This window comes from Ochotona princeps, chromosome 17 (assembly GCF_030435755.1).
Source record: "Ochotona princeps isolate mOchPri1 chromosome 17, mOchPri1.hap1, whole genome shotgun sequence".
NCBI lineage: Eukaryota > Metazoa > Chordata > Mammalia > Lagomorpha > Ochotonidae > Ochotona > Ochotona princeps.
Genome location: NC_080848.1, coordinates 38,617,796 through 38,630,209, shown reverse-complemented (window position 1 = coordinate 38,630,209; position 12,414 = coordinate 38,617,796). Strand labels below are relative to the sequence as shown.

At 49.7% G+C, this 12,414-nt stretch overlaps 1 protein-coding gene across 1 annotated transcript in view; it reads right to left on the bottom strand.

Annotated features, from left to right (window-relative positions):
• Window positions 1-1,979: 1,979 nt before the first annotated feature.
• The window catches only part of RPA1 (replication protein A1), a 51,125-nt gene continuing 40,690 nt past the window's right edge, over window positions 1,980-12,414 (bottom strand). The window contains exons 13-17 of the mRNA XM_058675265.1: window positions 11,755-11,887; window positions 9,443-9,619; window positions 7,600-7,707; window positions 4,477-4,563; window positions 1,980-3,130 (exon numbers count right to left, since the gene is read on the bottom strand). Coding sequence (XP_058531248.1) covers window positions 3,026-3,130; window positions 4,477-4,563; window positions 7,600-7,707; window positions 9,443-9,619; window positions 11,755-11,887 — 610 coding nt within the window. The 3' untranslated portion in view covers window positions 1,980-3,025. The remainder of the gene's footprint in view (window positions 3,131-4,476; window positions 4,564-7,599; window positions 7,708-9,442; window positions 9,620-11,754; window positions 11,888-12,414) is intronic.

Genomic DNA, 12,414 nt, shown 5'->3' with positions numbered 1-12,414 from the left:
CCACTGTGCGGAAGCTCCGTTTCTCAAAACAAGTGGTCCAAGTGGTCTTTGTTGAATACGCATTACCAGTATTTAACACCAATTTTAATATACTATATACACTAGGCTGAGGTTTTTGTGTATCCCTAAATGCACTCCAAATGAAAATAAAATATCACAGGCTTGGTGCAGTAGCCTACTGGCTAAAGTCCTTGCCTTGCACACACCAGGAACCCATATGGGCGCCAATTCTAATCCCGGCAGCCCCACTTCCCATCCAGCTCCCTGCTTGTGGCCTGGAAAAGCAGTTGAGGACAGCCCAAATCCTTGGGATCCTGCACCTGCATGGGAGACTCGGAAGAGGCTCCTGGCTCTTGGCTTTTGATTGACGTTGTGGCTGCTTGGGGAAGAGTAAATCATCAGACAGAAGATCTTCCTCTCTGCATTTCTACTTTCCAATAAAAAGTAAAACAAATCTTTATTCTCCTTGAATCCGGTGATTATTCCAAAGGAGCTTATAAAGCCTTAACTCTCCCATCAGAGTGGACTCACAAAGCAGGCAGAGCTGGGAGAGGGAAGGGGTCCTCTCTGAGACAAAACAATCCACCTGTTGGGGGACTGTGGCTTTTGGCAGGTGAGGCAGGACGCCCCACAGCCTGCTTCATTCCATAAATACAGCCTTGCTGGACACATTGCCAAAGGCACATGAGTCAATGTAAGCCTTCCTGTATGGAAGTACCAGGCTTCACTTTTAGATGGTGTATTCATTATGTAGTCAATAACTGTGGGTTTCATTAGTGTATTAGACTATGATCAATATTATTTATACTTTTCCAAGATATACCACTTAGGAGTGGAGGGGGGGCAGAAAGAGAGGAGAGGGGAGATAATTTTGATCTTGCAGTTCCAAAAAAAAAAAAAAAAACCCACAGCACACTAGAGATTAACAAGGCTTTAGCTTTAATGGGAAGCATAAAACACTAGAAATATGGACAGAAATCAGATTATTGCTCTTTTATTTTTTTGTTTGCCTCTTTCATAATGAGACTGGAGGGAATTCAAGAACCACTTAAAATAAAGGCGAAATGATTAGATTTTTTAATTGCTTGCCGTTGATGTGATGTCATGGTACACGCAAAATAAACATTGATCTCAGTGCGAGAGGAGAAATACAACAATGGGAACAGCCTTTCCAGGTAAGCTGGAGCTGAGAGAAGGCTAAAGACTGTGAGCCAGAATCCCGCTAGGCGATCCCCAGCGATCTCCATCTCATAGAAGCCCCACACCGGAGCCAATTTTCCAAGCTGCTCCACTTGGGCGGGGGAGCTGCCCTTGGTTTCCAGTCCCACCCAAGTAGTGGGCTGGCTCCATTGCACTGGACACAGGGCAAGCGCAGGGCCTGGGCAAAGTCTTCTTCCTTTCTCCTGTTGGTCCTGCTAGTCAGTCCTCCCGGCTGGGCAGAGGGCTCCTGGGTGGGGAGACAGGAGCGCTGGACTTGTGGACAGAAAATTAGGTTATCATTCCAGTCTGCCACCTGTCAACCCAGAATCGTGGTAAAGACTGTCCTTTCCTCTTCGAGGTTTTCTAAGCAGGGCCAGTTGGAAAAGATCTTCCAGAACAATCGCTGGGGGAGTCTCTGGTAGAGATCAGGTGCAGCCCAACTCCTGAGACCAGGGAAGGGCATGGAGGCACCTGTCCATACAGGAAGTGTCTTATGTCTGCTCTCAGGAATGGAGTCAGCCGTCCTGGGCTGGCTGGCTCCGGCTAAGAGGACAGCTCAGTGTGGCGCGGGCAGGGTGTCCTCACTCCAAGCGGCAGCCAGTTGCAGGCTGACTCCAACACTGCCTGGACCCTCGGACGGGCCGTGAGGGCTAAGTGCGCCCTTACTGACCGAAGCCCAGCCAAAGATTGGTCGCTGTCAGGCTGCTGTGTCAACTCAGTAACATCCCAAAGTGCTTGATCTCAGTGTTCCTGGGTACCATGACTGTTTTGTTCATGTGTGTGTTTTTACTCTTTGAATGACTTATTTCAGGGCTGCAGACATTAACAATGATCTCCATGCCTTGGACTAATCTCCAGGTTAGTAATGAGTTAACATTTCTCCCAAGTGAAGTTATTATGCAGGCTAATTAATTGCTTTCCAGTTACAAGAACCCTTCTGCATTCGCTCAAAGTAGGATTCACAAGCAGAAAATATACTGTTTATTAAGACAGAGCAAGGGAAACAAAGAGTTTCTCCCTTTCAAACCCTTCTTTTTAACAAAGCTTTAATCAAGAAACAAAAACACACACATGCAGGAACTATGTACAGGCAGAGAAAGTGTGTTCACCAACCAAGCTGCGCCGGGAACTGAGGCCAGCACGCCAGTCCTGCTTTGTAGTCGCCCTGGCGCCCCCGGGGGACAGCAAGGCAATCTTATCAGCCATCCTCAGAAGGGACAATTTTGATTAATATCAGACCCATCTGACTCAGTCTATTAATCTATTAAGCCCTGAAGGAAGCGCATTCTTCAGATATAAAAGATATGCCTTTGATTAATAATTCTACCCTACTGCCATTTCAAGCCTCAGTGGTGGTGTGGCACCGCGAGACAGAGTGAGATTGACTCCTATGGAGATGCCCTTGCTCCGACGCCAGTCCCCGGAGGAATGAGGCCGGGCAAGGCAGGTGCCGCCTTGGCAGAAGAAAAGCCCTCGCCACATCGTTGATTCCTCCACCCACAGACTGAGGGTCAATCACTTGGACCTAATTCTTGCTAGGAGTTGCTGAAATCTTAAACACGATCAATAGAACCCTGAGGACCAGGCAGTGACGGGCACACATACACCTGCAGGCTGCCCTCTGGGGCCGACATGGGTTGCATGGCAGCCATCTGAGGACCCCTTCCTGTATTTTCCTATGGGTTCCAGGACACACCTAGGAAGGAAGCTGCTCAAAGTTCATGCGGCTGAGATCCCGGTGAGGCCGGGGTATGGGTGGGGACCCGGTCAACTTCTTCTCAGTTCTGGATTTTCTGCCTTCTTGCCCCACCCGCAACTTCTCTCTTCACATCACCGCATTCTTCCTGATGTTCATGATCAGCCTTCTGGCATGTTCTCTGTAGTCCACGGGCTTCACGTCCATCACGGTGGCCTTAATTCGAGACTCATCCTTAGGAAGGAGAGGAGGGTGGGTGAGCGACAAAGCCTGGAGTGTGGAGCTGTGATAAACCCCTGGCCCCAGCAGGAAAGCCTGCAGCCATGCTGGGCTCCGAGCTTATACAACTACTAGGAACACCCCAGGGGGCAGGGGGCATGGCTGGATACTCCTCCATCCTGGTCCTTCTCATCCTTTCCTTAGGCTCCCAAACACACAGGAGACCCACAGTCCAAGCCAGTACTTGGGAGGACTTCTCCAGCTGACTGTGTTCTCTTGACGGGAGAAAGCAGGAGCCCATGGAGGATAAGTGGCTTGCCCAGAGTCATACACCCAGTTCTTCAAATACATTCCCCAGCCTCAGGAAAAGCTGAGTTGTTGCAAAGAGACAAGCAGCCACAGCAAGGCAATGGCTCCAATCTGGGTCCCATTTCTGCAGGAGGGGACATCTCCACACTTCACCTTCCCTACTACCCCCATCAAGAGGTGGTTGAATAACTTTACAAGTATCCCCAACCTCCCACTGCCTGACACCCGATCCCACTGACTGGCATTGGGCCCGTCTCTATCACAAACACATCTACTAGTAGGTTAAGGTCTGACAATAAGCAAAATGAGTCATGTCTGAACAAGCGGGTGTTTCCAGCATCCTCACTGCCCACTATCTTCATGTACAGAAAGGAACTATTTGTGTTTGAGCAGCACAATGGGTGATGACTGGAGGCTGCAGGAGCAGCACGCCTAGCAGCACGGCTCTCTCATGAGGGGCCGCCTGGGTCAGGTCCCCATTTCTGCCACTTGTTAGCTGATGGCTTTGGGTAAGTGACCCATGTACCCCATGTCTTCACTCAGAGAAAGGTGACTACAGCTCCCACACATTGGCAGCACCCTCCCCAGCGAGCTGAGGCACGTGATGCCAAGGGTGCAAATGCAAGTGGCAGACGGGGCTCAGGAAACGCTGCTCTGTCGTGACTTGCAGCTTTACAAGTAGCTTTCTCCACACGTAGTCTCTTTCTTAAATGTGTGTTGGGTGGGGGGGGTGGGGAAGATGGGAGTGTGCGTCTACCACGCTCAACATTTTGAGTCACTCCACAGAGCAAAAGAACCTGGTTTTAACAGAAGAGGCTACAGGGCATTCTCCACCCCAGGTGGGCAGCCTCTCCAAGTCCGTTTCCTATTCAGGAAGGCCTAATAACACGTGGACAGGAACCGCTCCTTGCGCTGGGAAGCCTCAAGGACTAATGGCCACACAGTGGGCTTGGGGTGGGCAGCAACTCACTGACAGCCAACAGGGCTGATGCCAGTGGCACCAAATGGCAGCCTCCCGTCAATCCCCCCTCTCGGCCCATGACCTCACGTACGTTGTAGGTCTCTAGTTTGACCCGGATCCGGAACATGAAAGATCGAAAGTTGGCATTCTGGAAAACTTCTTCAAAAGCCTGCTCATTCTGCAAAAACAAAACAAAACAACAAACCAAATAGAAAAGTTCAGATGGGAAATGGCTCGGTCATTTGAAAGCACCTGAGAAGACTAGGGAAAAAAAAATCGCCTGCAATGATTTAGGAAGGTCTACTCCACAGGTACCAACTCAGTACAGGAAGCTGCCTGCCTAAGGAGGTGGTTGTTGAAACCTCATGCACGCTCCATTTAGAGGGACCAGAGTTACAGGCAGGTGGCGGTGCCTGCCAGAGGCTGGTCGGCGGGCCCAGGAGAGGCGGGCGGCAGTCCTCAATGTGTGCAGACCCTGTTGCAGTCTTAGCAGGTGGGAAGGTGGTGACTGCAGTACAAGCATGTTGGGATTTATTGGCACTGAGCTGCACATCTAAGAATGTTATGCTATGTTTAGCTTTGCACACACACACACACTCTCTCTCTCGCTCATGGGGGGAGGGGCTGGTGTGGTATAATGGGTAAAGCCACTGTTGATGACACTGATATCCCATAGGGGCACCAGTTCAAGACCCTGTTGCTCCACTTCTGATCCAGCTCCCTACTAATGGCCTGGGAAAACAGTGGAAGATGGCCCAAGTAGTTGGGCCTCTATACCCGTGTGAGAGACCCAAATAAAACTCATGGTGACTTCACCCTGGCTCAGCCCCAGTCACTATGGCCATTTTGGGAGTGAATCAATGGATGACTGCTCTTTTATTCTCTGTAATACGAGCTCTCAAATCAAGAAAAAATAAATCTCAAGAACAAAAACAAACAGAAAACCTACAGAGAGCATTCACAGGAAACATTCCTGAGACATCAACATTAGTGATGGAAATTTGAGGCCTACCAGCTTTTCATGAATTAAGAAGTCAGGGAAACAGAGAGGTTTAAGATGCTCTTATACATCTTCTACAACCTCAGCCTCTGTACCCAAAGCTACTGACCTGATGAGCAAGTCCATCACATGGGTACAAGCAGAGTTAGGGAGTGACAGAGATCTAGTTCTGTCCCTAGTTCACATTTCTCTGACGATTTTCTTAAAAACAGGAAGTGTGGGGTGAGCTCTGCAGCAGTGCCACCACAGTGCTGCGTGTGTCCCCAGCCAGAAGGCCTGGCGTCACTCCCAGCTCCTCCGTTTTGACACAGCTTCCTGCTAATGCTCAACTCAGGTTCCTGACGTCCTCATGGGAGACCCAGACTGAGCTCCACACCTGGATACTGGTTTTTGGAGTGAACCTGTGGATGGAAACATCTGTCTTTCAAATAAAAAATGAAATTAAGAGTGAGTGTTGGGCCCGGCGGCGTGGCCTAGCGGCTAAAGTCCTCGCCTTGAAAGCCCCGGGATCCCATATGGGCGCCGGTTCTAATCCCGGCAGCTCTACTTCCCATCCAGCTCCCTGCTTGTGGCCTGGGAAAGCAGTTGAGGACGGCCCAATGCATTGGGACCCTGCACCCGCGTGGGAGACCCGGAAGAGGTTCCAGGTTCCCGGCTTCGGATCGGCGCGCATCGGCCCGTTGCGGCTCACTTGGGGAGTGAAACATCGGACGGAAGATCTTCCTCTCTGTCTCTCCTCCTCTGTGTATATCTGGCTGTAATAAAAATGAATAAAATCTTTAAAAAAAAAAAAAATTAAAAAAAAAAAAAAGAGTGAGTGTTGCGGTGCAGCCTGTAATCTCACGTACTAGGAGTGCCTGCTGCACTTTCAGCTGCTCCTATCCGGCTCCTACTAACGTGCCTGGAAGGGCAGCAGGAGACGACTCAAGCACTTGCCTCTATCCCTCCATATGGGAGACCTGGATGGAGGTCTCAGCCCTTGACCTTGGCCTCCAACAGACCTGTTGTGGCCACTTGAGAAGTCAACCAGTAAAGATCAACCAAATATCAATCTCTTTCCCACTATTGTGTTTTTCTTCTCTTCTAAAAAGATGTATTTATTCTGGGGCTGGAGCAGGACAAAGCCAGGAGCCTCCTCCAGGCATCATCATCCTTCCCAAGTCTGGACAGTGCGGGACCCACACTCTGAGAGTACCACGGCTCCCGGAGGGAGAATTTACGCATGTTCACGCTCTCCAGCAGTAAACACAAAAAAGCCTGAACAGCCGTCTGCAGCCTGAAAATCTGACAGGAACAGAGGACCAGGCAGGCAAACATTCAAAAGATAGAATCACAGTTTCAAGTCAGTTCCAGATATTTTTCTAACAGGACTGGCTGGGACTATTTTCAGAGATCTCCTAGAAAATTGGAAAAACAAAAAGGGTGGGGGGAGGGCCAGGGCAGAGCCAACAGGCAGGAGTGAGGACAGCAAGTAAGAAAATCACCTCATGGAGAAATGGCAAACATTTTTTTCTTTGTAGCTTTTATAAGTATTCTCACCAATTTTGGGAAACAACAACATCACTAATCCCATTTTATAAATGGGTGCCTACTTACACAGCCCAGAAACTATAGCTTTATTGTTTTTCTTCACATGCTTTATCTAAGTTTAGAATAATTGGTAATCTATTCTACATTCATGTAGAAAATGCCAAGTTATAAAATAGCAAGCACTTCCTATGTGCAATGCCTGTAAGCCCAGATTTAGGGGTGGGTGTTTGGCTCGGCAGCTAAGATGCCGTCTGATACGTCTGCATCCCAAGCTGGAGCAACTGGCTTTGAATTCCAACTTGGCTTCCCACTCTAGTGTCTTGGTCACCGTGCAGCCTGCGGGGCAGCCGTGATGGGCTCCTGCCACTCACGGTGGACACTTAGCATAACGTTCAGCTCCCAGCCGCGGCCTGGCCCATTCTTAGCTGTTGTGAGCATGTGGGGACTGAACTAGCAGATGAGAGCTCTCTTTCAAACAACAACAACAAAAGATTTAAAGGGACAAAATCAAAACTGCACAAGCTCTCAAATCATCATCAGATTGATAATCATATAAAATATAAAATCCTTCCCCATCCCCCCGCAAAAAACAACCCAAACTACTAAACAGCAAAAGAAGGACCCAGTGCTGCAGTAGTGCTGTGACCGGGAAAGGGGTTGGCCCCAGCCAAGCCCCAAGCTCACCTTCTCTCTCAGCTCCCCAAGGTAAGCGGTGTTTTGTCCTAGGATGGCCTCCGCAGACTCCTGGAAGCAAGTCACCCACTGATTCTCTTGAAAGTCTGCAATGTTTGCCTAAAAAACACAAACTCTGTTATTTCAGCAAATGATAAAAGGTGACCCACAAGGAGGCTGGGAAATTAAATTTTCCCACTCATCATAACAAAATATTCCCTCTGCATGCACAGACAGTCTGGGACTTCATGGTGGTTCTACTTTACAATTTCTTACCTTGTCGGCAACAGCCTACCCAGGCACTCAACTGTCCTGTCTTCATTTTCAATACAGCACTGCAGAAGCCACATGGAAGCTCCATCATTAAACACTTTATTATTATTATTTTTTTAAAGTTTTTGTGCCAGCTGATTTTTCCCAACTGCAGGTAAATGTGCTTTGAGCAGGCTTAAGGTGAGCAAGGGTGAAGTGGGCATTGGGCACAGCGGGGGAGACTCCACTTGGGATGTCTGCACCTGTGTCATAAGGCCTATGCCTCAGTCTCTTTCTCTCTCTGCCTTTCAAATAAAGCAAAACTAAACTCTCAGCTGCACATCAGATGAAACAGCAGTTACAGCAGCACTGGCGAGGCTACGCTGGGATGTGTGTATTAAACACACCTTGCACTTAGGCACATTTCCAGCTAAGCTGGGTTCATTCAGACAGACCACGCATGCGGGGGAACAGGCAGGTCTGTCAAGACTGGAAACAGAGCCCGCCACACTGTGGGTGCCACCTCAGATTCAGCTGAGACACAGCGTCTAAGGATGCAGGACACGAGGCTGCCACACCTGCCTCCTGACGGATACCCTGGGGCTCACCCTGAAAACCTGGAGGGCACGTCCGACAGTCAGTGCCCAGGCTCCACACACTGCAAATCCTGAGACCTCCAGCTTTTCATTCCACTCTATTCTGAACTTTCTAGAAGAACATAAAAATCTACCAAAAATAACCATAACCAAAAGTCTGTTTTGTTTTTCAGTTCTGTCTGTAGAGGAACCTTAGACCATCTAAATTAATTAATCAATCCTGAGTACTTGTATCATGCAGTAGTCGTTACTAATAACACTGTGGAACAAATTCTAACTGTATTCCATTCTATGGATAGTCAATCAAAGACTTTAACATCACTGATGATTTGCTTACAAGAAATCATTCCAGGTGTTTGTGAGAAAACAGAAGCATTTTTTAAGGGCTCTGATATATTACTGCCAAATCACCTTCTAGAAAAAATGTGAGCATGCATGTTTATTTTCAGTGCTTTCACTAAAATAACTCACAAACATACTTTACATTCATAAGGATTTACAAGAAAAACCAATAGTGTTTACAAAACACAAACACACACACACACACACACGTGTGCGCAAGGGTCCACCTCAGCACGCAGTGAGGTCTTCTGAAGTCGGCTTGGTGGGGATGGCGTGGCAGTTACCCCATGAGGAAAACAACGGGCACCAGGCCTCAGCTGTCTAAGCACAATTATTGCCCTCCAGAAATGCTATTTCAGATTAATTTATCCTCATGAAGGATAGCGGGTATGTGCCACCAATGCTGTAATTGCACGGCATGCACAGAAGACTCCATTGGTCTGGGCAGCTTTCTAGCACCAAGAAAAGCTTTTAGCAGGAGAAAACAAGTTGCTGCTGAATTGCGTGAAAGGCCCTGCCTCCTCATTTACTGGGCAGTTACGCGCACTCCAGAGCTGCCTCGTCTGAAAGCTTCCTGGTCTGCAGCAATCCGCAGCTACTGCCCACGCCCCAGCATACTCAGCTCATGCCACTGTGGCGGCTTCCCACTGGCCCATCGTGCTCACCGACAGGATCATGCGGTACTTGAAATTGGGGAACTCGCTGTCGCACTTCTCGCAGCGGTATAGCCCATTCTGCTGATCGATCACTTTCTTGTTGCAGTCCTGGTTAGGGCAGGCCTGGTACATACAGTTCTCCTTGCGCAAATACACCACGGTGGCCACTGAGCTGAAGTAGTCGGCCTTTGGGAGAGGAGAATGCCGTGAGACGCAGAGTGCTGCCCCGAGGGGCCACGAGGCAGCTCAAAGCTGGCCCTTACACCTCGGTGACGACAGCTTACATATACTGCAATTCTCGAGTCACAGAATGATTGAAAGGAATAATTCATTCTGTAGTTTTAGAGTTGCTTTCCTCTCTACTTGACAACTACATGAAAGTCAGACTTGCCCCGTGGCCCCTAAGAGAACCTCTGTCTGTCTGGGCCAGGGGTCAGAGGGCGTCTTCTCCAAGTGTTTCAGCCTGTCTGCTGTAGTTACTCAGCTCTGCTCAGCAGAGTCATCCAGATGGCAGCATGTGGACAGAGGCACATGGCTAACACAGCAACAAAACTATTTACAACTGCAGGTGGCTTGGCTTGCCAATCCCTGGTCCAAGCTGATAAATCTAGCCAAATGTAAAAATACCCAAGAGGAACACCTGTGTCTTGAGCACAGCGACTAAGTCACAGGTTTGAGTTTTTTTTTTTTTTTTTAAAGATTTATTTTTATTACAAAGTCAGATATACAGAGAGAGGAGGAGAGACAGAGAGGAAGATCTTCCATCCGATGATTCACTCCCCAAGTGAGCTGCAACGGCCGGTGTGCGCCGATCCGAAGCCGGGAACCAGGAACCTCTTCTGGGTTTCCCACGTGGGTGCAGTGTCCCAATGCATTGGGCCGTCCTCAACTGCTTTCCCAGGCCACAAGCAGGGAGCTGGATGGGAAGTGGAGCTGCCGGGATTAGAACCGGCGCCCATATGGGATCCCGGGGCGTTCAAGGCGAGGACCTTAGCCGCTAGACCACGCCGCCGGGCCCCCACAGGTTTGAGTTTTACTTTCTAACCTCTGCAGAGAGGGGATGTCAGATGAGTCATTCTGAGGGGTGTGTTTAGTACAGCAATGGAGCATATCTAATTGTACTCTGAATTCAGTCAGGTCAGCAAAACCTCAGGGGATTCCTGATAGCTCAAAGAGGGAAATAGCTATGTGGATGTGGGAAGGGCTTGGCTAGGCCCCAGTTCAGAAGGCTCTGGAGAGTGTCCTCTGGGGGCCCGGTGTGATGGCCCATGTCCCAGCTGCCCCACTTCCCATCCAGCTCCCTGCTTGTGGCCTGGGAAAGCAGTCGAGAGCGGCCCAAAGCCTTGGGACCCTGCACTTGCATGGGAGACCCAGAAAAGCTCCTGGCTTCGGAATGGCTCAGCTCCAGCTGTTTTGGCCACTTGGGGAGTGAAACAGAAGGTGGGAGATCTTTCTCTTCCTAAATCTGCCTTCCCCCGCTCAAAAAAAAAAAAGTGTCTCCTAGGAGACACCAACAAGTGCCTGCACTGCCAGGTGTGGTCCAGATTCAAGGCATGGCTTGTGTATTTTGTTTGATTGACTCCTTATTCCACACTGTCTCCTTTCAGCTCTAGGAGACAGATGAAGACCTGTTCCTGTGATAGGACAATAGCACAGCCCACTGCTGGGCTCTGGAGAGGGTGTGCAACGGCGCTGCAAGTTGTTCCTGAAGCAACAATGGATAAGGTGGCAGAGGGAAAGCAAACAGGAAGGAGTAAAATCTATGCTGTGTGTGATGAGCAAAGGAGAAGGGAAGGGACTGCTCTTCTTAGCAGGAAGGAGAGAGAAATGATTGACATGTTGAACTACTGACAGAATACAGATTGGCTTAAGGCAGGAGGAAGGACACTGAGCATGAACATTGAAAGGGAAGTGGCACATGGACACGCCCCAGGGCCTGTCCTTGCCAGAGGCTGTGGGGCGCACCCAGTTCTCAGGGGCTAAGAGCGAATGGTCCCAGGGTCTGACACCACACTGGGCTAATGCTTGATATGTGCACATAGACTGGAAGGAATAATCCCAGGAGAGAGAGGCACTTGAAGGCGCTCTGATCTGGCTTGCATCTCCCCAGTTCTTTGAGACTCCTCCAAGAGCGGCTCACATTTCCCAGCCTCCACGCCCCTGAGAGCCTCACCTTTGGAAGGTGGGGCCATCCTTGGCCCCCGCCTCGGCCACCACGCCCCATGCTCTGCTCAGAGTCTGGGAAGTGTGGTAGCTTGGAATCAACATGGCCCAGGTTTCTGACCCCGCCCTCCCACACACACCCCATGCTGTCAGGATACCTTGTCCCCTTGGCCCAGGTTCTCCGATTTTACTTCGTACAAGGTCTTCCAGTTGGTGTTGCTCCCCATTGTTCCTCCACTCTTGAGGTCAGAGATGGAAACACCATTCAAGGCTTGCCCTTCTGAGTCGAACCTAAAGCAACAGGCCAGGAAGGTTGACGGGCACCCCTTAGTGCGGCACTCGTATTAATCTGCCAGGTGGGCTGCCCACTCAGGTGTCCAAAAGGGGTCATGCCACCCTTCCCCTCACCCAGCATCTTCCTCATCACACTTTACTGACCTTTCTTTTGATCTCATTTGCTTTGATGCCCTCCAGTGGTCAAGTCAAAGAGTGCCAAAGCACACAGACCTTTCCCTAGTTTAGGCCAGAGCCCTAAGAAAATCCTAACTGGGAAACAACAGCAAAGCAGTAACACTGGGCTTTTCCTGCTCACCCTCCCTCTGCTGCCATTTCTAACCTCACGCTGGAATGGGTTAACGAAGAATGTCCCTAAAAAGGGACCAGTCCAGGTTAGGTCGGTCATGTGGGTGACGGGGATCCAAATGTGAGCCAGCACCCACTGCTTCCCAGGATATGCAGCAGCAGGAAGCTAGAGCTGGATAGCCTACCCAGGCACTCTACGTCGGGATGTGGGCATCTTAACCACGAGGCCCACACCT